The 27,186-nt window shown below is 37.7% G+C and overlaps 1 protein-coding gene across 1 annotated transcript in view; it reads left to right on the plus strand.

Annotated features, from left to right (window-relative positions):
• The window catches only part of GUCY1A2 (guanylate cyclase 1 soluble subunit alpha 2), a 561,623-nt gene that overhangs the window by 437,385 nt on the left and 97,052 nt on the right, over nucleotides 1-27,186 (plus strand). The window contains exon 6 of the mRNA XM_053708566.1: nucleotides 13,053-13,196. Coding sequence (XP_053564541.1) covers nucleotides 13,053-13,196 — 144 coding nt within the window. The remainder of the gene's footprint in view (nucleotides 1-13,052; nucleotides 13,197-27,186) is intronic.

Below are 27,186 nucleotides of genomic sequence, written 5' to 3' on the forward strand. Positions count from 1 at the left end.
TTTAAGCCTATAGCTTAAAATCTAGGAAGGCTCATATGATAATTTCTAAGCCCTTGAAGGCCGCCTCTATTTTATTTACTTTTCACAGCAGGGGAGAGCTAGCTCTTGTAGGCCATAGATAGCATTGTGATCACGCCTGTGGCTAGTGGCAGACACTGCACTAATTGGCTAAAATGCAAGTCAATAGATAATAACTAAAAGTCATGTGATTAGGGGCGGTCAGAAGATGCTTAGATACAAGTTAGTCACAGAAGTAAAAAGTGTATTAATGGGGGGCGGGTCCGAACACCGACCAAGATGGCTGCTTTTAATCTTAGCTGACTCCGGGAGCTGATAGATCCGTTGCCTATCGCTTCTCAAACTTATACTCCAAGCCTGGAATTACAACTATCTTGTAGATTAATATCTGAAGAACGGATTTTTGTGTTCTTTTACTTTGAATTTCAGCCAAGCAGACCGGAATAGATGAGGAACGCAGCGGAGGCCTAGTAACAGACTTGGCTCCTCATTTACCCTCCCTGAGTCCTGATATGTCAGGAATAACAGCCGTATGTGCTGTCCAGTTCTATTGCTGCTAACTGGGGAAGTTGGTCTAATTAAGGGACGCTTAATTTTGGATCACCCATTAGACAATTCAGAACCGAGGATTATAACTACTGAGCTAAAAACCCTGCAAGCTTCACATGCTGAGACTATAATGGCGGCCTCCCGTCTTAGCGAGGGGATCATAGATGTAATTGACCGGTGGGAGAAAGAGGCACAAAAGACCCTAGCGGAACACTTTGCAAGATTTCAGCGGGACCTGCTTGATCTACTTGGCCCACACCTGGAAGGAACCATGACACAGAGTGCTTCTAGCACATTGAGGAGCTTTCACAAGCTGAATGAGGGAGAACCGGGAGAACTAGTTCCAGCTCCAGTATATTTGAGAGACACTTTAAGGAAAACAGCTAGGCAGCAAAATAAAGGTGCTACACAGCTCATCGAAACATCGGAGGTCTTATTGGACGTACCGGTTCTGATGGACTATACTGTGACAAGCCGGGGATCACGGGCGAGAGGTGCCGAGGTGCGCGGGTGCCTACGCCATATTCCTCCTCTGCTGGGAAAGTCCTGGGAGCTCCCTCCGCCTCTCGCTGGTAGTGTACCCATCCAGCCAAAAGATCTTGCGGCTATATGCCGACTGCAATATGGGAAAGCAGCTGCCGTTGGAACTTTATCCCAGAGAACCGGTGTGGGCTAAATTTTGGACTAAATCTTGTGTTATTTAGAGTGACGGTTACGGATCATGCCTCCGAAAGCTGTCATAGGACTAGTAACACTCATAGCAGAAATGTCCTTTTTTCATGACGACTAGACCAGTCAGATTATGTACAAACCCACCCTACCTATGTTCATTCCCTAGGATGTACACTATATATGTATTCTATGCTCCACATATGTCGATCTCAGTAGACAAGGGCTCAGGGGCTCATATTAGATAAGAGCTCAGTTACCCCTTATATGATAATGTGATGTGACCAATTACTGTGGGACTACCTGTCTGAACTTTTTGAATATGTAAACTGCATAATCTTTATATATGAACATTAGATAAGTGAACAGCTACAGCTGGGCTCTATATAATCCCCTGATTTATAGGTTTCCTAATTGCCAATTGTATATCTACATATATGTTCCCTTTCACCACTTGAAAATTTAGTTCAGGTCAGTTGATGTTCTGTTATAAATTCCAGCAGTATGTTAGCTATATATATAGTTTTATTATTAACCTAAAATACTGGCATAAACCTGTAGCATAGTTCCTATATGCAACAAAATTGTTTTGTGATCAAATTGAGCAAGTTGTATAGCGAGTTCAGGGTGGATACAACACCCATATATACTGCCCCTAGACCAGTTGGCAGGAAACTTTTCATATATAGCATGATACATGTAAAATAAGATATTCTCACATTACTACTTGTAATTAAGTGCAGTGTGATCCCATACTCACAAGTTGATCCTTACCCCAGTTCTTAGTTATATATCATAGTTCTTTTATATAGTCCAACGCGGCATACTGAATATAAAACTGAAAAAATGGGACTAACCATTTGAGATCCAAAAGTGGTCTCACATAGTCCATGGCTGCCCTCTATACCACCACTTTTCTATAAGAACTGGGAGGTCCATGAGTGGCCTCAGCTGCTAATTAGAGGGCAATAAGTTTGAAATGCAAGCTCAATGCCCATTGATACTGTTTCATATGGCCTTATACATGCATGTTGTCATTTGTGTTTTGATTATTCAAGTTATTTATTTGGAAACTATGCTCTTTTTATACAGATTGTCTGGCTCTGTTATGTTTGCTTGCTCTATCTTGAATCCCAATAAAAATATATTTAAAAAAAAAAAAAAAAGTGTATTAATATAACAGTGTTGGTTTTGCAAAACTGGGGAATGGGTAATAAAGGGATTATCTATCTTTTTAAACAACAAAAATTCTGGTGTTGACTGTCCCTTTAACCTGCTCTTGTAAGGGTATGCTTATAAAAATGGGCTGAGTCTGCATGTAAAGCAGATCTGCTAATTATAGCTGTGCACAACAAGATACTTCACATTCAGAAATCTGTCTCTCTCTTTTACACCCCACTGGAAAATTAATTAGTGCTATTGTCTCCTGTTTAAATAGCCTTTCAACAGAGAATATGTTTATTATTCATATTTTCAGTGTAGGTGGGGGTTTCTACAGGCAAAATCTGCTATTTTAAATGTCAAGAGCTCTTTCCCAAACAATTCAGAGCACATTAAAGTGGATATAATTTACAATGTTTCTTTAAATTATTATGGAATTAACAACTATTACTAAATATCTCTCCTGCTAGTTGTCATGCATTGTCCTAACAACTAACATCCAAATGATTTTCCTTGTTTCTGTTACATTTATTATGCATATCATGTAAAATGTGTTTCTCTACAAATTGAGTATTAACTATAATAAAATGTAAGCCTTTATCTTGTTATTGGCATACCTATCCTACAAAATGTGATATTCAAAGACTGCACTTCAAGTATAAGAGGTAAGGACACATACATTAAGGGTATTAAAACTTTTTTGGGTTGTCCATAAGGTTATGATGAGGATTAATTGTGCTAACAACTTACATATTAATATGACTTAGCTAGATCTTTCTTATAATTCTCACTTGCTATCATAATCTATGTTTCTATACTCTTTATGCTGTATGATTCAATAAAGTTAGGAGAGTATTGAATTAAAGGTAAAAATGAAAGTTTTGAAAATGTGTCCTTAATCAGAATGTTTTTGTATTTGGAAAGTGAGGCAGTTTGGGATCAATGTTTCAAATTGATTGAGGGAGAGAGAATAGACAAGCAGGGTTTCCGGAAGATTTGGAGCGTCTGTGGAAATCTGTGCTTATTCAGCCAAAAAAGCAATTGCAAGGTCAGACATTGATGTTTAGCAAGAAGTTTTAGCTGAAAATAAACTATCCAATTCACCCAAAAGGTGGTAAATGGGGCTAAGGTCAGGGTTTTGTGCAGGCCACTAAAGTTACCTTCACACAAACGTCATCAAACCATGTCTTTATGGACCTCACTTTGTGCACAGGGGCACAGTCATGCTGGGGCAGGAAAGGGCCTTCATCAAACTGTTGCCACAAACTTGGAAGCATCAAGTTGTTTAAAATGTCTATGTTCTCCTGGCATCTGCTAAACCCTGATTCTTCCATCAGACTGCCAGATAGAGAAGCGTGATTCATCGCTTCAGAGAATGTTTTTCTATTGCTCCAGAGTCCAGTGGGGACTTTCTTTATACCACTCCAGTATTATGCATGTTGATGCAAGGCTTCTATACAGTTAATCAGCCATCAAAACCCATTTCATGGAGCTCTTAATGCTCAGTATTTGTGTTGATGTTGCTTCCAGAGGCAGTTTGGAATTCTGTATTGATGCAACAGATAATAAGCGTGCTACAAGCAATAGCACTTTGTGGCTCCACTCTGTAAGTTTGCTTTGTCTACCACTTAGTGATTGGGCAGTTGTTGCTTCTGACAGTGTCACGTTAAAGTTACTGAGCTCTTCAGAATAACCCATTGTGCTGCCAATGTTTGTCTATGGAGATTTCAGGGCTGTGTTCTGGATGTTATGCACCTTTTAGCAATGGATGTGGCTGCAACACATACAGTCAATAATTTGTAGAGGTGTCCACATACTTTTGGCCTAATTGTATATGTAGTCTTTTTCCTATAAAGCAGAAAGCTTATCAGTGATGATTCCCTCTTTGCTATGAATCACTCTAAATATGCCATGAAAAAAGAGAAAAAGACAGCATAATGATGAGTAACTGTGAGATAGAGAAAGAAAGGGAGTACAAATACATAGAATGAGGCTCTCAGATTTGTTGGCAAAAAGAGTCTTTCACATATTTCAAGGCAAAGAGAGAAAATGACACAGAGGCAGTAACATAAAGAGATTTAGAGAATCCCAGGACTGAGTAAGAAACACTTAACACACATACGGCCCCATGTATTAATTTACAGCGTACGGGCAGTGGATATGTTTGTCCGCTGGCCCGTATGCTTCATTACACATTCTGATGAGTGTGTAATGCCCACCCCTTCACTTGGCCGCGTGAGAGAAGGGACTGTCAATCACCCAGAGCTAGCAAGCTCTCTGTGATTTCTCTTTGCCACCTCAAAGGTGACGAAGAGTGTAAGAAGCAGTGGTCTAATGTGTGAACTTTGCTCTCAAGGGCTCCAGAGCAGATTACGTTGCTTCGTACTTGGAGCCCATAGAAACAGAGGGAACATTTACTAAGAAGTCTCTCCAGCCTCTCCAGTTTCCCCATTTCCTACGTTATTATATAAAGTTGAAATTGGTGCACCTGGAGAGGAAAAGAGAGGAATAAAAGATAGATAGAGATAGAGGACAGAAAGAAAAAAAAACAGAGGATGTATAATTACAAAAAAATAAATATGTGCTTTTCTTATGGTATAATTCTTGCTTTATCACTAAATTACTTTTTAAGGAATTCACTTCTCACTGTCAGGTGCAACTTCACAATTCTCTGCTTATATAACCATGACCAACATGATACCTAATTGTTCAGGGACACCATTTTGTTTTATCTTAAGCCAAATCAGGACAAGAATACTTATTATTTTTTATAACTCATTTGTAGAGCTAAAAAGAATGGTTGTGGACTTCTATAAAGAATCTTCATACTAGGGTGATATACTGGGCTAAGCCCTTCATTACAGCTAACCATATTCTATGGTTACAGACTTTACTGTAAGCGGGTTAGAATGTTTTTTTTTACATTTTTTTTTATGTTTTATTTATAAATAATATGATATATTTATTTATAAAGCTTTTTTTTTATGTTTTATGTATTAGAAACACATATTAAGGTTCTGTGCTATACAACAAGAATAAATATGGCTTTTATGTCATATCAGATATGCTCACAGATTCATAGAGTACCTATGCCAAACAAAAACTTCCTAGGGTCATTTTAAAATGAATCTTACAGTTGTAAAACCAATGGGACATTTTTTAATATGTTTAAATAATTAAATAATTATTACATATTTTGTAAACCTTATTTTGTCCCTTTAAACTATATTATTTATGAATTAGTGTAAAAATTAAATCTGGAAACTTACGACACAAATATATCCTGGTGGACAGTTTTATTCTGCAAGCTATCATTTTTCATATCATGAGCAACATCTGCTTTCTTTCCCGCTTGTGCAAAAAAAAGCAGATGTCTTCTTTACAAGTTATTCAGCTGAAAAAATGACATAAAATGAGAGGAGGACAAAGATGATTTGCAGATGAATTGACTGTACAATATGATTCCAAATATATAATGATTAGATTCAAAAACTAAAGAATGAAAGACATCTGGATTTGTATACATTAATAGCTATACTGTAAACAAGTGCACAATTAAAGAGCATAGATATACATGTGCGTTTGGATTCCTTAGCTGAATTAAGCAGTTAGCATATACAATCTGAATCAATTCTTAGCCACAATTAGTAAATATAAACATACACTCTGACATAATATTTTAGTTGGCTGATTTTAGAAAAGCTTTTATATGTATTTAAATCAATCATGTTGAACGCTGCAAACTGAATTACTAGAAGATTTTGCTTGTATCATTTCAGGAAAAAAAGACTATTGGAGATTATGATTTACAATTAAATTATAGAAGGTTTGGGTAATATCGTACAAAGAACATGAAATATGTATAAAATAGTGCTCCTTTAGTATATATATATACAGGGAGTGCAGAATTATTAGGCAAATGAGTATTTTGACCACATCATCCTCTTTATGCATGTTGTCTTACTCCAAGCTGTATAGGCTCGAAAGCCTACTACCAATTAAGCATATTAGGTGATGTGCATCTCTGTAATGAGAAGGGGTGTGGTCTAATGACATTTACACCCTATATCAGGTGTGCATAATTATTAGGCAACTTCCTTTCCTTTGGCAAAATGGGTCAAAAGAAGGACTTGACAGGCTCAGAAAAGTCAAAAATAGTGAGATATCTTGCAGAGGGATGCAGCACTCTTAAAATTGCAAAGCTTCTGAAGCGTGATCATCGAACAATCAAGCGTTTCATTCAAAATAGTCAACAGGGTCGCAAGAAGCGTGTGGAAAAACCAAGGCGCAAAATAACTGCCCATGAACTGAGAAAAAGTCAAGCGTGCAGCTGCCAAGATGCCACTTGCCACCAGTTTGGCCATATTTCAGAGCTGCAACATCACTGGAGTGCCCAAAAGCACAAGGTGTGCAATACTCAGAGACATGGCCAAGGTAAGAAAGGCTGAAAGACGACCACCACTGAACAAGACACACAAGCTGAAACGTCAAGACTGGGCCAAGAAATATCTCAAGACTGATTTTTCTAAGGTTTTATGGACTGATGAAATGAGAGTGAGTCTTGATGGGCCAGATGGATGGGCCCGTGGCTGGATTGGTAAAGGGCAGAGAGCTCCAGTCCGACTCAGACGCCAGCAAGGTGGAGGTGTAGTACTGGTTTGGGCTGGTATCATCAAAGATGAGCTTGTGGGGCCTTTTCGGGTTGAGGATGGAGTCAAGCTCAACTCCCAGTCCTACTGCCAGTTTCTGGAAGACACCTTCTTCAAGCAGTGGTACAGGAAGAAGTCTGCATCCTTCAAGAAAAACATGATTTTCATGCAGGACAATGCTCCATCACACGCGTCCAAGTACTCCACAGCGTGGCTGGCAAGAAAGGGTATAAAAGAAGAAAATCTAATGACATGGCCTCCTTGCTCACCTGATCTGAACCCCATTGAGAACCTGTGGTCCATCATCAAATGTGAGATTTACAAGGAGGGAAAACAGTACACCTCTCTGAACAGTGTCTGGGAGGCTGTGGTTGCTGCTGCATGCAATGTTGATGGTGAACAGATCAAAACACTGACAGAATCCATGGATGGCAGGCTTTTGAGTGTCCTTGCAAAGAAAGGTGGCTATATTGGTCACTGATTTGTTTTTGTTTTGTTTTTGAATGTCAGAAATGTATATTTGTGAATGTTGAGATGTTATATTGGTTTCACTGGTAAAAATAAATAATTGAAATGGGTATATATTTGTTTTTTGTTAAGTTGCCTAATAATTATGCACAGTAATAGTCACCTGCACACACAGATATCCCCCTAAAATAGCTAAAACTAAAAACAAACTAAAAACTACTTCCAAAACTATTCAGCTTTGATATTAATGAGTTTTTTGGGTTCATTGAGAACATGGTTGTTGTTCAATAATAAAATTAATCCTCAAAAATACAACTTGCCTAATAATTCTGCACTCCCTGTATGTATGTATATATATATATATATATATATATATATATATATATATATATATATATATATATATATATATATATATATATATATATATAATGAACAAATGGAGAGCAACTTTTTTTAAACTTGCTTTCCATTTGTTAATACTATAACAAATATATAATTGATATACTATCTTAAAGGGACAGTAAAATCCAAATTAAACGTTCATAATTCAGATAGGGATTGTAATTTTAAACAGCTTTCCAAATTACGTTTATTATTAAATTTGATTTGTTCTCTTGGTATTCTTAGTTGGAAGCTAAACCTAGGTAGGCTCATATACTAATTTCTAAGCCCTTGAAAGCCACCTGTTATCTGAATGTATTTGACAGCTTTTCACAGCTAGAGGGCGTTAGTTCATGTGTGTCATATAGATAACATTGTGCTCACGCACGTGGAGTTAGATAAGAGTCAGAACTCATTGCCTGAAATGCAAGTCTGTCAAAAGAACTGAAACAATGGGGCAGTCTGCAGAAGCTCATATGCAAGGTTATCACAGAGGTCAAAAGTATATTAATATAACAGTCGGCTAGATAACGAGTTTTGCGTTATGGGTAAAAAAGCATCGTTATGGCTCTTTTTCACTACCGCTGGTATTACGAGTCTTGCAGGTTTAGCTGCGCCGCACACTTTTTTGGCCGTAATGCAACGTAACTACCACAGCTATCAAAAAGTCCTTTTTCAATGGGACTTCCACAGCGCCGGTATTACGAGTTTGCCTGGGAGGCCAAAAAGTGAGCGGTACAGCCCATAACTACAAGATTCGGACTGCCACCTGAAAGTCAGTAGTTATGGGTTTTACGCTACAAATCTCTAGCATAAAACTCATAACTAAAGTGTTACAAAGTACACTAACACCCATCAACTACCTATTAACCCCTAAACCGAGGCCCTCCCGCATTACAAACACTAAAATAAACTTATTAACCCTTAAACTGCCGCTCCGGACATCGCCGCCACTATAATAAACATATTAACCCCTAAACCGCAGAACTCCTGCATCGTAAACACTAGTTAAATATTATTAACCCCTAATCTGCGGTCCCTAACATCACCGCAAACCTACATTACTGTTATTAACCCCTAATCTTCTGCCCCAACGTCACCGCCGCTATACTAAAGTTATTAACCCCTAAACCTAACCCTAAGTCTAACCTTAACACCCACTAACTTTAATATAATTAAAATAAATCAAAATAAACCTTACAATCATTAACTAAATAATTCCTATTTAAAATTAAATACTTACCTGTAAAATAAATCCTAAGCTAGCTACAATATAACTAATAGTTACATTGTAGCTATCTTAGGTTTTATTTTTATTTCACAGGCAAGTTTGTATTTATTTTAACTAGGTAGAATAGTTACTAAATAGTTATTAACTATTTACTAACTACCTAGCTAAAATAAATACAAAGTTACCTGTAAAATAAAACCTAACCTGAGTTACACTAACACCTAACATTAAACTACAATTAAATAAATTACATTAATTAAATACAATTAACTAAATTACAAAAAAAAAAAAAACACTAAATTACACAAAATAAAAAACAAATGATCAAATATTTAAACTAATTACACCTAATCTAATAGCCCTATCAAAATAAAAAAAGCCCCCCCAAAAAAACAAAAAAACCTAGCCTAGACTAAACTGCCAATAGGTACAAAAAAGAGAGAGAAGTTTGACAGTACCCAGCACTCACAAGACACTATATAGTAACAGTATGCATTGAAAACCGGATTGTGTCAAGAACTGGTTATTAAAACGTAACTTTTACTAATGTTAGAATAAAAAAGTGGTAAATAGTACCAAATGTATAACATAAATATGTGAGACATACATTTAAAACTTAGATTAAGAAAGAGTTCAGGACTGTGTGTGTGAGACTTCAAAAACAGAATTACTTCCCTGGGTAATAGTTCAAATAAACCGTAACCCTCAGGGCTCAAAGAATACACGGATTGCTCTAAAGCTAATCTAAAAAGGGGATTGACCCCAACAACATTACCTAATCTGAGCAATACTGGTATCTAGAGCAGTATTGCTCAGATTAGGTCATGCTGTTGGGGTCAATCCCCTTTTTAGATTAGCTTTAGAGCAATCCGTGTATTCTTTGAGCCCTGAGGGTTACGGTATATTTGAACTATTACCCAGGGAAGTAATTCTTTTTTTGAAGTCTCACACACACAGTCCTGATCTCTTTCTTAATCTAAGTTTTAAATGTATGTCTCACATATTTATGTTATACATTTGGTACTATTTATCACTTTTTTATTCTAACATTAGTAAAAGTTACGTTTTAATAATAAGTTCTTGACACAATCCGGTTTTCAATGCATACTGTTACTATATAGTGTCTTGTGAGTGCTGGGTACTGTCAAACTTCTCTCTCTTTTTTGTACCTATATATCTATCAGACAGTCAGCACCCCCCTTCTCCTACACTCTACCAGTGATACTAACTGGTGTAAAATGAATACTGAATAGATTATATATCTACTATTATTTCAGCATACTATATTATGAAGGGGTTGATATTTGTTTAAACTAACACCGTTGCCACTATTTCCACTAAACTGCCAATAGCCCTTAAAAGGGCATTTTGCAGGGCATTGCCCCAAAGAAATCAGCTCTTTTACCTGTAAAAAAATACAAACAACCCCCCCCAACAGTAAAACCCACCACCCACACAACCAACTCCCCAAATAAAATCCTATCTAAAAAAACCTAAGCTCCCCATTGCCCTGAAAAGGGCATTTGGATGGGCATTGCCCTTAAAAGGGCATTTAGCTCTTTTTCAGCCCAAACCCTAACCAAAAAATAAAACCCACCCAATAAACCCTTAAAAAAGAATTCTATCAGCCAATTGGAATTCAAGGGACCCCATCTTGGATGACGTCCCTTAAAGGAACCTTCTTCTTTGTTAGCCATCGGAAGAAGAGGATGCTCCGTGTCGGATGTCTTGAAGATGGAGCTGCTCTGCGCCGGATGGATGAAGATAGAAGATGCCGTCTGGATGAAGACTTCTGCCGGCTTGGATGAAGGCTTCGGCCCGCTTGGAGGAAGACTTCTGCCGGCTTCAATGAGGACTTCTGCCGCTTCGATGAGGACTTCTGCCGCTTCGTTGAGGATGGATGTCCGGTCTTCAAAAACTGTAAGTGGATCTTCGGGGGTTAGTGTTTTTATAAGGGTTTATAGGGTGGGTTTTATTTTTAGGTTAGGGTTTGGTTTGAAAAAGAGCTAAATGCCCTTTAAGGGCAATGCCCATCTAAATGCCCTTTTCAGGGCAATGGGGAGCTTAGGTTTTTTAGATAGGATTTTATTTGGGGGGTTGGTTGTGTGGGTGGTGCGTTTTACTGTCGGGGGGTTGTTTGTATATTTTTTTTACAGGTAAAAGAGCTGATTTTTGGGGGGCAATACCCCGCAAAAGGCCCTTTTAATGTCTATTGGCAGTTTAGTTTAGGCTAGGGGTTGTTTTTATTTTTTGGTGGCTTTTTTATTTTGATAGGGATATTAGATTAGGTTTAATTAGTTTAAATATTTGATCATTTATTTTTTTATTTTGTGTAATTTAGTGTGTTTTTTTTTGGTGTTAGTGTAACTCAGGTTAGGTTTTTTTTTACAGGTAACTTTGCATTTATTTTAGCTAGGTAGTTAGTAAATAGTTAATAACTATTTACTAACTATTCTACCTAATTAAAATAAATACAAACTTAGCTGTGAATTAAAAATAAAACCTAAGCTAGCTACAATGAAACTATTAAATATTAAATAGGAATTATTTAGTCAATGATAGTAATTTTTATTTAGATTTATTTTAATTATATTAAAGTTAGTGGGTGTTAGGGTTAGGGTTAGACTTAGGGTTAGGTTTAGGGGTTAATAACTTTAGTATAGTGGCGGCAACGTTGGGGGAGGCAGATTAGGGGTTAATAAGTGTAGGTAGGTAGCGACAACATTGGGGGCAGCAGATTAGGGGTTAATAAGTGTAGGTAGGTGGTGGCGACGTTGGGGGCGGCAGATTAGGGGTGTTTAGACTCGGAGTTTATGTTAGGGTGTTAGGTGTAAACATAAATTTTGTTTCCCCATAGGAATCAATGGGGCTGCGTTACGGAGCTTTATGCTCCTTTATTTCAGGTGTTAGGCTTTTTTTTTGCCGGTTCTCCCCATTGATGCCTATGGCGAAATCGTGCACGAGCACGTAAAACCAGCTCAAAGCAGCGCTGGTATTTATGTGCGGTATGGAGCTCAATTGTGCTCAACGCTCACTTATTGCCTGCTAACGCCAGGTTTTTGCAAACCTGTAATAGCAGCGCTATAGGGGGGTGAGCGGTGACAATAACTTACAAGTTAGCACCGAGCTGCTCATAACGCAAAACTCGTAATCTAGCCGAGTGTTAGTTATGCAAAACTGGTAAATGGTAAATAAAGGGATTAAAGGGACACTGAACCCAATTTTTTTATTTTGTGATTCAGATAGAGCATGTAATTTTAAGCAACTTCTAATTTACTCTTATTATCAATTTTTCTTCATTCACTTGCTATCTTTATTTGAAAAAGAAGGCATCTAAGCTTCTTTTTGTTTCAGACTCTGGACAGCACTTTTTTATTGGTGGATGAATTTATCCACCAATCAGCAAGAATAACGCAGGTTATTCACCAAAAATGGGCCGGCATCTAAACTTTCTTGCATTTCAAATAAAGACAGCAAGAGAAGGAAGAAAATTTGATAATAGGAGTAAATTAGAAAGTTGCTTAAAATTGCATGCTCTATCTGAATCATGAAAGAAACAATTTGGGTTCAGTGTCCCTTTAACTATAATTTAAAACAATACAATTTTTGGTGTTTACTGTCCCTTTAATTCAACAAATTGGTTCATTGGTCTATCCAACAAGGGAATGGTTGAGGGGAGGAGGGATAATTCTTGACACTATATGTTTTATTTGATGGATGAAAATTTCAAGGGGGAGAATTCCAGAAAAAAAAGAGTTAAAGAACTGCATAGTATGCAGAGTGTTGCAGTAACTTAATCAAATTTGATACAAAAAACTAACATCCCACACTAGCCTTCTCTAAATAAAATTAAGAAAATTAAATGTCTATATGTTACAATTTTTGTCTGTTTTACTAATATAGGTTTGTCATTTTTTTAACAGGTAGAAACTATAGGAGATGCCTATTGTGTGGCCTCGGGGCTTCACAGGAAGAGTGATAGTCATGCCAAACCTATTGCCCTTATGGCACTCAAGATGATGGAACTTTCAGAAGAAGTCCTAACACCTGATGGAAGACCTATTAAGGTAAATAATGCATTAAAGGGATGTTAAACAGAAAATACATGCTAGACATAATGATGTATTCAAAGCAAAGATTAGCCTTAGAATAATATGTAGATGTATTTTTGTAATTAGTTGTTTAAATATTGAAAATATAAAGGTTTAGTTTTTATAACGTTCTTTAGTTTCTATAAAGTATTGGGTTCTGCCATTTTTAAACTAATTTTCTATTTATCCTATTAGGTTATCCAATGTTCCACATAGCCTTGTTTGAACAGTCTAAAAAAATGCCAAGTAACAGTGTTATGATGTGTAATCATTTCCAAAATCATCTCTAGAGAATTTGGTGGCACTACAAATAAATAATAAGATAGATAGTAAAAATAACCATGTATATTGCATACATTATTCAAATATATTTGTTACTCGACTCTTGAGCTGTATGGATTATACAAGATTCACAAAGCATAAAAAAAACATGGGAAGGATTCATGATTCCTCAGATATCTCCTAGGGAGGGAACATTATTTAAAATTAAACAGCTTTACATAAACACACATATTACATTTGAGTGAGTTTGTATACAGGTATCTAATATTCTTTTTTCCATATATTCTACTGGAAATCAGATTGATAGAGATTATTTGAATACATTAAAATAATATGAGCGTAGATAGACTGTTTGATTCCATGTACTGACATATATAATAATGACCTCAGAAGGGGGCTAATATGCGCTAAGCAGACGAGACTTAGAATACATAATAGACTAGACTGGAAATGGTTTTAAAGTTTGTAGACTGTGTACATTCTTGTTACAACAATGTTCCATTATCCTATTTTAGCTGTAACGTTCAATTTATTTTAAAAAATAAAATAAAATAGAAAAACTAATATAAGAATGTTGATTTTCATTCATTTCGACACAAATCGATGAGAATAAGAGTTGAAATGTTATATTTTGCAATTATGAATTATGTTACATTTTTATTTTGCAAATTTGAATGTAAACTTTTATTTAAGAAAAAGACAATTATAATAGAAAAATAATCAATTAAACGAGGAATGTGTTATTAATATACTTATTTTACTTATTGATGTCTGACGCAGGATTGTTTTAATGTCTTACGCCTAGATTTAGAGTTGGGCGGTAGCCGTCAAAACCAGCGTTAGAGGCTCCTAACGCTGGTTTTTACCGCCCGCTGGTATTTGGAGTCAGTCAGGAAAGGGTCTAACGCTCACTTTCCAGCCGCGACTTTTCCATACCGCAGATCCCCTTACGTCAATTGCGTATCCTATCTTTTCAATGGGATCTTTCTAACGCCGGTATTTAGAGTCGTGGCTGAAGTGAGCGTTAGAAATCTAACGACCAAACTCCAGCCGCAGAAAAAAGTCAGTAGTTAAGAGCTTTCTGGGCTAACGCCGGTTCATAAAGCTCTTAACTACTGTGCTCTAAAGTACACTAACACCCATAAACTACCTATGTACCCCTAAACCGAGGTCCCCCAACATCGCCGCCACTCTATTAAATTTTTTTAACCCCTAATCTGCCGACCGCCACCTACGTTATCCTTATGTACCCCTAATCTGCTGCCCCTAACACCGCCGACCCCTATATTTATTAACCCCTAACCTGCCCCCCACAACGTCGCCGCCAGCTACCTACAATAATTAACCCCTAATCTGCCGACCGCAAAGCGCCGCCACCTACATTATCCTTATGTACCCCTAATCTGCTGCCCCTAACACCGCCGACCCCTATATTATATTTATTAACCCCTAATCTGCCCCCCTCAACGTCGCCTCCACCTGCCTACACTTATTAACCCCTAATCTGCCGAGCGGACCGCACCACTACTATAATAAAGTTATTAACCCCTAATCCGCCTCACTCCCGCCTCAATAACCCTATAATAAATAGTATTAACCCCTAATCTGCCCTCCCTAACATCGCCGACACCTAACTTCAAGTATTAACCCCTAATCTGCCGATCGGAGCTCACCGCTACACTAATAAATTTTTTAACCCCTAAAGCTAATTCTAACCCTAACCCTAACACCCCCCTAAGTTAAATATAATTTTATTCTAACGAAATAAATTAACTCTTATTAAATAACATTCCTATTTAAAGCTAAATACTTACCTGTAAAATAAACCCTAATATAGCTACAATATAAATTATAATTATATTGTAGCTATTTTAGGATTAATATTTATTTTACAGGCAACTTTGTAATTATTTTAACCAGGTACAATCGCTATTAAATAGTTAATAACTATTTAATAGTTACCTAGTTAAAATAATAACAAAATTACCTGTAAAATAAATCCTAACCTAAGTTACAATTAAACCTATCTACCACTACACTATCAATACATTAATTAAATACAATACCTACAAATAACTACAATTAAATAAACTAACTAAAGTACAAAAAATAAAAAAGAACTAAGTTACAAAAAATAAAAACATATTTACAAACATTAGAAAAATATTACAACAATTTTAAACTAATTACACCTACTCTAAGCCCCCTAATAAAATAGCAAAGCCCCCCAAAATAAAAAAATGCCCTACCCTATTCTAAATTAAAAAAGTTCAAAGCTCTTTTACCTTACAAGCCCTTAAAAGGACCTTTTGTGGGGCATGCCCCAAAGAATTCAGCTCTTTTGCCTGTAATAAAAAACATACAATACCCCCCCAACATTACAACCCACCACCCACATACCCCTAATCTAACCCAAACGCCCCTTAAATAAACCTAACACTAAGCCCCTGAAGATCTTCCTACCTTATCTTCACCTCGCCGGGTATCACCGATCGGTCCTGGCTCCGAAATCTTCATCCAACCCAAGCGGGGGCTGGCGATCCATAATCCTGCGGCTGAAGAGGTCCAGAAGAGGCTCCAAAGTCTTCATCCTATCCGGGAAGAAGAGGCGATCCAGACCAGCAACCATCTTGATCCAAGCGGCATCTTTTATCTTCATCCGATGAGGAACGGCTCCATCGTGAAGACCTACAGCGCGGATCAATCTTCTTCCTCCGACGTCCAACTGAAGAATGACGATTCCTTTAAGGGACGTCATCCAAGATGGCGTCCCTCGAATTCCGATTGGCTGATAGGATTCTATCAGCCAATCGGAATTAAGGTAGGAAAATTCTGATTGGCTGATGGAATCAGCCAATCAGAATCAAGTTCAATCCGATTGGCTGATCCAATCAGCCAATCAGATTGAGCTCGCATTCTTTTGGCTGTTCCGATCAGCCAATAGAATGCGAGCTCAATCTGATTGGCTGATCGGATCAGCCAATCGGATTGAACTTGATTCTGATTGGCTGATTCCATCAGCCAATCAGAATTTTCCTACCTTAATTCCGATTGGCTGATAGAATCCTATCAGCCAATCGGAATTCGAGGGACGCCATCTTGGATGACGTCCCTTAAAGGAACCGTCATTCTTCAGTTGGACGTCGGAGGAAGAAGATTGATCCGCGCTGGAGGTCTTCACGATGGAGCCATTCCTCATCGGATGAAGATAGAAGATGCCGCTTGGATCAAGATGGTTGCCGGTCTGGATCGCCTCTTCTTCCCGGATAGGATGAAGACTTTGGAGCCTCTTCTGGACCTCTTCAGTCGCAGGATTATGGATCACCAGCCCCCGCTTGGGTTGGATGAAGATTTCGGAGCCAGGACCGATCGGTGATACCCGGCGAGGTGAAGATAAGGTAGGAAGATCTTCAGGGGCTTCATGTTAGGTTTATTTAAGGGGGGTTTGGGTTAGATTAGGGGTATGTGGGTGGTGGGTTGTAATGTTGGGGGGGGGTATTGTATGTTTTTTATTACAGGCAAAAGAGCTGAATTCTTTGGGGCATGCCCCACAAAAGGTCCTTTTAAGGGCTGGTAAGGTAAAAGAGCTTTGAACTTTTTTAATTTAGAATAGGGTAGGGCATTTTTTTATTTTGGGGGTCTTTGTTATTTTATTAGGGGGCTTAGAGTAGGTGTAATTAGTTTAAAATTGTTGTAATATTTTTCTAATGTTTGTAAATATTTTTTTATTTTTTGTAACTTAGTTCTTTTTTATTTTTTGTACTTGAGTTAGTTTATTTAATTGTAGTTATTTGTAGGTATTGTATTTAATTAATGTATTGATAGTGTAGTGTTAGGTTTAATTGTAGGTAATTGGAGGTATTTTATTTAATTTATTTATTGATAGTGTAGTGTTAGGTTTAATTGTAACTTAGGTTAGGATTTATTTTACAGGTAATTTTGTTATTATTTTTACTAGGTAACTATTAAATAATAGTATTAAATTAACTATTTAATAGCTATTGTACCTGGTTAAAATAATTACAAAGTTGCCTGTAAAATAAATATTAATCCTAAAATAGCTACAATATAATTATAATTTATATTGTAGCTATATTAGGGTTTATTTTACAGGTAAATATTTAGCTTTAAATAGGAATAAGTTATTTAATACGAGTTAATTTATTTCGTTAGAATAAAACTATATTTAACTTAGGGGGGTGTTAGGGTTAGAATTAGCTTTAGGGGTTAAAAAATTTATTAGAGTAGTGGTGAGCTCCGATCGGCAGATTAGGGGTTAATACTTGAAGTTAGGTGTCGGCAATGTTAGGGAGGGCAGATTAGGGGTTAATACTATTTCTTATAGGGTTATTGAGGCGGGAGTGAGGCGGATTAGGGGTTAATACATTTATTATAGTAGCGCTCAGGTCCAGTCGGCAGATTAGGGGTTAATAAGTGTAGTTAGGTGGAGGCGACGTTGGGGGCGGCAGATTAGGGGTTAATAAATATAATATAGGGGTCGGCGATGTTAGGGCAGCAGATTAGGGGTACATAGGGATAATGTAGGTGGCGGGGGTGTACGGAGCGGCAGATTAGGGGTTTAAAATTATATGCAGGGGTCAGCGATAGCGGGGGCAAGCAGATTAGGGGTTAATAAGTGTAAGGTTAGGGGTGTTTAGACTCGGGGTACATGTTAGAGTGTTAGGTGCAGACGTAGGAAGTGTTTCCCCATAGGAAACAATGGGGCTGCGTTAGGAGCTGAACGCGGCTTTTTTGCAGGTGTTAGGTTTTTTTTCAGCTCAAACAGCCCCATTGTCTTCTATGGGGGAATCGTGCACGAGCACATTTTTGAAGCTGGCCGTGTCCGTAAGCACCGCTGGTATAGAGAGTTGCAGTGGCGTTAAATTATGCTCTACGCTCCCTTTTTGGAGCCTAACGCACTGAAAACCCAGCCATTCTGTGAACTCTAAATACCAGCGGTATTTAAAAGGTGCGGGGGGAAAAAAGCACGCGTAGCTAACGCACCCCTTTGGCCGCAAAACTCTAAATCTAGGCGTTAGACTTATATATTATGTTTGATGTCTATTTTCTATCTAAGCTTTATCTGCACATTGCCAGTGGTTCTCCTGAGCTTTCCTAGATTTCAGCAAAGGATAACAAGAGAAGGAAGCAAATTAAATAAAAGAAGTAAATTGGAAAGTTGTTTAAATATGTATGCTCTGTCTAAATCATGAATGTCTAATTGTGACTTTACTGTCCCTTTAATATCCCTTTAATTCAAATGTCAGCAATGGCTTGTATGACACAAATTAAGTTTCACTGATGTAATACACATCACCACCAGCTCTCTGAACAGGCAGTGAGGGGTACTTATCAAGCCGTCAACCTCAAATACGCTGGAATTCCGCAGCGTATTTGTGGCGAGGCTGATTCGCCTTAGTTATCAAGCCCTAGATACCGGCAAAAGTAGAATTTTTTGACGTAAGCTTCGATCCGCCGGACTCAGTCCGACACAGATTGATTCTTACGTCACTCCAGATGTTCCGCACACAAGTGCGGCACAATCTGACTACTTTTGCTAGTTATCCAAAAACTAGCAGGTACGCTCGGCACTTTTCCGGACCAGCGTACCTGGTTTTCAATCCGCCGCCTCCAGGAATCAATCAGGATAGGAATCAATGGGAGTCTGACCATAGCGAAAGTTCAGGTTCGCTGCTGCCCGACATCCCATTGATTTCTATGGGAGCTGTCTACACCTAACACCCTAACATGTACCCCGAGTCTAAACACCCCTAATCTGCCCCCCCTACACCGCCGCAACTAAATAAAGTTATTACCCCCAAAACCGCCGCTCCCGAAGCCCACCGCCACTCTAATAAACTTATTACCCCCTAAACCGCCGCTCCCGGAGCCCACCGCAAGCTATAATAAATATGTTAACCCCTAAACCGCCGCTCCCGGTCCCCGCCGCAACTATAATATATGTATTAACCCCTAAACCGCCGCTCCCAGACCCCGCCGCCACCTACATTATACCTATTAACCCCTATCCTGCCCCCCCTATACCGCCGCCCTCTATAATAAAGTTATTAACCCCTATCCTGCTGATCCCGGACCCCGCCGCAACTAAATAAATAGTTTAACCCCTAAACCGCCACTCCCGGACCCTGCCGCAACCTATCTTAAACTTATTAACCCCTAATCTGCCCCCCCTACACCGTCACCACCTATAATAAATTTATTAACCCCTATCCTGCCCCCCCTACACTGCCGCCACTGTAATAAAATTATTAACCCCTAAACCTAAGTCTAACCCCTAACACCCCCCTAACTTAAATATTAATTAAATAAATCTAAATAATATTTCTTTTATTAACTAAGTTAATCCTATTTAAAACTAAATACTTACCTTTAAAATAAACCCTAATATAGCTACAATATAAATAATAATTATATTGTAGCTATCTTAGGATTTATTTTTATTTTACAGGCAACTTTCAATTTATTTTAACTAGGTACAATAGCTATTAAATAGTTATTAACTATTTAATAGCTACCTATCTAAAATAAAGAGAAATTAACCTGTAAAATAAATCCTAACCTAAGTTACAATTACACCTAACACTACACTATACTTTAATAAATGAATCCTATTTAAAACTGAATACTTACCTGTAAAATAAACCCTAAGATAGCTACAATGTAATTAATAATTACATTGTAGCTATTTTAGGATTTATATTTATTTTACAGGTAACTTTGTATTTATTTTAGCTAGTTAGAATAGTTATTAAATAGTTATTAACTATTTAATAACTACCTAGCTAAAAGAAATACAAAATTACCTGTAAAATAGATCCTAACCTAAGTTACAATTAAACCTAACACTACACTATCATTAAATTAATTAAATTAATTACCTACAAATAATTACAATTAAGTACACTTCAATAAACTAACTAAAGTACAAAAAATAAAAAAGCTAAGTTACAAAAAATAAAAAAAATAAGTTACAAACATTTAAAAAATATTACAACAATTTTAAGCTACTTACATCTAATCTAAGGCCCCTAATAAAATAACAAAGCCCCCCAAAATAAAAAAAATTCCCTACCCTATTCTAAATTAAAAAGTAAACAGCTCTTTTGCCTTACCAGCCCTTAAAAGGGCCTTTTGCAGGGCATGCCCCAAATAAAACAGCTCTTTTGCCTGTAAAAGAAAAATACAACCCCCCAACATTAAAACCCACCACCCACATACCCCTAATCTAACCTAAACCCCCCTTAAATAAACCTAACACTACCCCCCTGAAGATCATCCTACCTTGAGTCGTCTTCACTCAGCCGAGCACCGATGGAACTGAAGAGGAGATCCGGAGCGGCAGAAGTCATCATCCAAGGGGCGCAGAAGAAATCTTCCATCCGATGAAGTCATCATCCAGGCGGCGCTGAAGAGGTCTTCGATCCGATAGAAGTCATCATCCAGGCGGCGTCTTCAATCTTCATCCATCCGGAGCGGAGCGGAGCCATCTTCAGAAGAGCCTACGCGGATCCATCCTCTTCTTCCCGTCGACTAACGACGAATGACGGTACCTTTAAGTGACGTCATCCAAGATGGCGTCCCTCGAATTCCAATTGGCTGATAGGATTCTATCAGCCAATCGGAATTAAGGTAGAAAAATCTGATTGGCTGATTCAATCAGCCAATCAGATTCAAGTTCAATCCGATTGGCTGATTGGTTCAGCCAATTGGATTGAACTTGAATCTGATTGGCTGATTGAATCAGCCAATCAGATTGAACTTGAATCTGATTGGCTAATTGAATCAGCCAATCAGATTTTTCTACCTTAATTCCGATTGGCTAATAGAATCCTATCAGCCAATTAGAATTCGAGTGACGCCATCTTGGATGACGTCACTTATAGGTACCGTCATTCGTCGTTAGTCGTCGGGAAGAAGAGGATGGATCCGCGTAGGCTCTTCTGAAGATAGCTCCGCTCCGCATGGATGAAGATTGAAGACGCCGCCTGGATGATGACTTCTGTCGGATCGAAGACCTCTTCAGCACCGCCTGGATGATGACTTCATCGGATGGAAGATTTCTTCTGCGCCCCTTGGATGATGACTTCTGCCGCTCCGGATCTCCTCTTCAGTTCCATCGGTGCTCGGCTGAGTGAAGACGACTCAAGGTAGGATGATCTTCAGGGGGGTAGTGTTAGGTTTATTTAAGGGGGGTTTGGGTTAGATTGGGGTATGTGGGTGGTGGGTTTTAAATGTTGGGGGGTTGTATTTTTCTTTTACAGGCAAAAGAGCTGTTTTATTTGGGGCATGCCCCGCAAAAGGCCCTTTTAAGGGCTGGTAAGGCAAAAGAGCTGTTTACTTTTTAATGTAGAATAGGGTAGGGATTTTTTTTATTTTGGGGGGCTTTGTTATTTTATTAGGGGGCTTAGATTAGGTGTAAGTAGCTTAAAATTGTTGTAATATTTTTTAAATGTTTGTAACTTATTTTTTTTTATTTTTTGTAACTTAGCTTTTTTATTTTTTGTACTTTAGTTAGTTTATTGAATTGTATTTAATTGTAGTTATTTGTAGGTAATTAATTTAATTAATTTAATGATAGTGTAGTGTTAGGTTTAATTGTAACTTAGGTTAGGATTTATTTTACAGGTAATTTTGTATTTCTTTTAGCTAGTTAGTTATTAAATAGTTAATAACTATTTAATAACTATTCTAACTAGCTAAAATAAATACAAAGTTACCTGTAAAATAAATATAAATCCTAAAATAGCTACCATGTAATTATTAATTATATTGTAGCTATCTTAGGGTTTATTTTACAGGTAAGTATTTAGTTTTAAATAGGAATAATTTATTAAAGTATAGTGTAGTGTTAGGTGTAATTGTAACTTAGGTTAGTTTTTATTTTACAGGTAAATTTCTCTTTATTTTAGCTAGGTAGCTATTAAATAGTTAATAACTATTTAATAGCTATTGTACCTAGTTAAAATAAATTGAAAATTGCCTGTAAAATAAATATAAATCCTAAGATAGCTACAATATAATTATTATTTATATTGTAGCTATATTAGGGTTTATTTTACAGGTAAGTATTTAGTTTTAAATAGGATTAATTTAGTTAATAAGAGTTAAATTTATTTAGATGTATTTAATTAATATTTAAGTTAGGGGGTGTTAAGGTTAGTGTTAGACTTAGGTTTAGGGGTTAATAATTTTATTAGAGTTGCGGCGGTGTGGGGGGGGCAGGATAGGGGTTAATAAATTTATTATAGGTGGCGACGGTGTAGGGGGGGCAGATTAGGGGTTAATAAGTTTAATATAGGTTTAGCTGCGACGGGGTCCGGGATCCGCAGGATAGGGGTTAATAAATTTATTCTAGGTGGCGGCGGTATAGGGGGGGCAGGATAGGGGTTAGTAGGTATAATGTAGGTGGCGGCAGTGTCCGGGAGCGGCGGTTTAGGGGTTAATACATTTATAAGAGTTGCGGCGAGGTCTAGGAGCGGCGGTTTAGGGGTTAATACATTTATAAAAGTTGCGGCGGGGTCTAGGAGTGGCGGTTTAGGGGTTAGTAACTTTATTTAGTTGCGGGGGGCTCCGGGGGCGCCGGTATAGGGGGTAGAACAGTGTAGTTAGTGTGAGTGCTTAGTGACAGGGGTATCAATAAAGCTGTGAAAAAGCCGAAGAGCAGCGAGATCGGATGAGTGATAACTCTCACAGTCCGCTGCTCATCGCCCCGTACTTGGTGCGCGGCTTTTTGACAGCTTTTTTGATAACTTAAGCGAACGTATTCAGGTCCGCGGCGGCGATGTGAGGCGAGCTTAGGCGGGTGTATTGGACCGGCGAAGGCAGGTAAAGTAGACGGCTTGATAAGTACCCCTCAATGTGTTCAAATCCTAATCCTCTAGTCACACGTAGCATATGTGCATATGCCACTGAAACAGTAAGAGCTTGTACTAGAAGCATTTTTGCTAATGGTAGTGTATTAAAACAAAATTTTATTTACAATTAGAATACTCTCATGTACATTTCAATTTTGACCTTTATATCCTTTTAACGAATGCTCAGTATGTATTGTGATAAGTGAAGTATTGAGACCAGTGCTCAGAGGTTTGCATTCTATTTTCTAACATGTTCCAGTAAGATCTAGCTATGCCCCAGCTCTGAGATAACTTGTGACAATGCAATTACAATCAATCTTAAACGGACACTAAAGTACAAATTAAACTTTGATAATTCAGATTATGCAGGTTTAAGAAACTTTCCAATTTACTTCCATTATCAATTTTGCACCTTCTTTTTTTATGCACACTTTATTAGGCACCAGCTCCTACTGAGCATGTGCACAAGTTCACAGGGTATACATATACTAGTCTTTGATTGGCAGATAGCCGTCACATGATACAGGGGGGCAGCAAATGGGGGGGGGGGGGGGAATATTGTTTTTAGAAAAAAATCTACCTCTTAGTTGAGATTCAGAGTGTTATTGAATTGTCTTTTTATTATGCATGTGACAATTAAGCAATTTTACTGTATTTAGTGGTCCTTTAACAAATGTATTTTTGCCCATCTTATCAGACTCCCTACTAGTGATCTAATCTATGAAAAGGTACTTAATATTTGTTATCTTACATTAAATCAATATATAACTACATTTGTTATACTCATTCAGCACTAACTGAAGAGATTAGAGTTCCTCTAAGAGAATTACCAACACCTGACGGACAGCATAATTCCTGTCTAGGGACTTGTGAAGTTCTTCCTCTGCCCTTTTCATAGATATAAGTGGAAAGATAACAATATTGTGGTGTTTGTAACTCATTCTAAAGAGCCATTAATCTGAATCCTTAAACATAGGGAGGCCATTTAGAACTGAAAGGCTCTTCCTTCTTTTTAAATTCCTATACTTGGGGGAAACAAATTAAGGAAAAATTACTCTAGCAAAATTCTTAAATCTGCAAATTAGTATATTGTGTTATGTATCACCCTCCTTAATCCATCTGCTAATTTTGAATCAAAAATGTATTCATTTCTGTAGAAAACCATCAGCCTTTGTAAGACTTCTCTTTATCCATTTTTATCAACCAATCAATGTGCTACTGCAGAACAATGAAAATGTGCTACAACTAATTATTAAGACCCGATACTTTGATTGATATATCCTATATAATAAAAGGCCAAGAGTGTATGTCCGAAGCTGTCATGCGCAGTAGAGACAGCACGAGGACAAACACACCTGGCCTTTGAGTCCCTAGCTGATCTTCGGCAGAAGTGGGCGTGGCCGGACGTGAGCAGGCACAAAGGGGCGTGACCGGGCATGAATGCCCATGGAGGGGGCGTGGCCAGGTGAGGTTGCGCGATAGAGAGGGGGAGAGAGAGGGGGAGAGGGGGAGAGAGAAAGAGAGAGAGAGGGGAGAGAGGGGAGTGAGACAGCAAAAGAGAGGGGGGAGAGAGACAGCAAAAGACAGGAGGGAGAGAGACAGCAAAAGAGAGGGGAGAGAGACAGCAAAAGAGAGAAGGGGAGAGACAGCAAAAGAGAGGGGGGAGAGAGAAAGCAAATGAGAGAGGGGGAGAGAGACAGCAAAAGAGAGAGGGAGAGAGAGACAGCAAAAGAGAGGGGGGAGAGAGACAGCAAAAGAGAGAGGGGAGAGAGCGCAAAAGAGAGGGGGGAAAGCGCACAAGAGAGGGGAGAGAGAGAGGGGGGAGAGAGAGAGCACAAGAGAGGGGGGAGAGAGAGCTGTACTGCAAAAAATGGCCCGTGTGAACGGGCTTTAGGACTAGTCTAAATATAATATACTAAATATTAAATGTAATTACTTTCAAGCTCATAAAATTAGAGAAGTTTAATTATAGAGCCCAGGATTTTCTAAAAATATATATAAATTAAGTCTTACATATTAGTCAAATCCAGTGTTTTTGAGACACATACACACTCATATATATATATATATATATATATATATATATATATATATATATATATATATTTTTTTTTTTTTTTTTCAGGGAGGATTTGCACAGTCCCACAAATGTAGCAGCTGCCAGGGTGCACTTAGAGTAATATCATAGCAAACCATCCAAAACATGAAGGCATCCACTGGACCTTATTTTTTGGATTGTTTGCTATATATATATACTGTATATATATATATATATATATATATATATATATAATCCCCCAAAGATATAGAGACAGTTCCAGTTATATCTCTACACTGCCCTCTGCTGCCTTTTCCGTGTTTCTACAACACTTCTTTTGCCATTTTTCTTGCTCTTTCTGTCTAATGCACACATTGGGCTACATTACAAGTAGGACTCTAACGTTTGCGCATCAGCAATATAGGAATATTTTGCCGGCTCTAACTTGAAAGTAAACACATTTACTTGAGGGTGCAATTTAATTTAACGTGCATCAGGTTAGCGCGACTGTAGACCTCGCCTAAAGTGTTAGGGATAAAATAAAACTTGCACCAAACATAACACAAAATAAACTGTTACACTCATATAAACCTAATCTAATATAAATCATATAAATATTTTTTTTTTTTACAAGGGTTAAAAGGCATATGGTATATGGCCATTTATTTAACTGCAAAGGTCATAATTATGAGGACACGGTCAGAAGTTTTTTCCATTATAAATGCGTTTTTTCAAATGCTCCTATCTTTTTAGTAGAATTACATATATTGCTAAAATGTGGTAGTTCGATCCAGACTGGGAATCTAACTGGAAAGTTTGAAGTGATTAGGTTTAGTAGTTTTTGAGATATTTGCAATTTTAAAAACAGGGATATGAGTTCAAAAAGCCATAGACAGTTTATCTAAGAATTTGCGGCATGGATTTGTTTGAAACTTGGAATTTGAATAGATTGTGCGGTAAGGATGTGCTATTATTGGGCCAGATTACGAGTGGAGCACAAAATTGCACTTTTGCCAGCATGATATTTGAGTTCCACTCGTAATACCAGCGCACACAATTGTGCGCTGGTATTTCAAGGGTCTGCAATGCGAACACGAGCTCGCGTTTGCATTGCATGGAAGTTTTGTGCTCAATAGAGTGCGCTTCCATAGGCTCTGATGGGACCCTCGTTCTCATGGCATGAGCAGATTTAAATATATATGTATATGAATACAGTTTAATTTGGGAATTTCCTTGATTTTTAACGTTTGATTAAGAACTTAAAGTGATGGTAAACCCAAGCAAATAGCAAACTTTAGGATTTACCATCACTAAAAATAAACATGAGTTTCTCTCATCATTTTGTAGAAAACTATGTTAAAGTCACCATATCTGTAAAGAAAGCATATCGCTGACACAGCGCTTCCAGCCGCCCACGACACAGTGCTTTCTTCAACCAGGTGACGTTTCCACCTCTAGACCAATCTGACATCCTAGCACAGCTATTATTAAAAATATATTTATATATATTTCTTTATATACATATATCTGTATATATTCCTATAGATTTAGATATAGATATATATTTTACCTTAACATTATTGGCTGTATGTAGAAATATATATTTAATAATAAAAACGTAAAAGAAATTTATGTAAAGAACATTGGAATGTAAAATATGTGTAACGAGCTTCGGGGTTGGGTGCTTTAGGTCTAAAGTGGTGTCGAGTTTGCACACACCCGACATGAGTACACTAATATTTCATGTGCTCTAACCTGACATGAGTAATAT

This window comes from Bombina bombina, chromosome 3, assembly GCF_027579735.1.
Source record: "Bombina bombina isolate aBomBom1 chromosome 3, aBomBom1.pri, whole genome shotgun sequence".
NCBI lineage: Eukaryota > Metazoa > Chordata > Amphibia > Anura > Bombinatoridae > Bombina > Bombina bombina.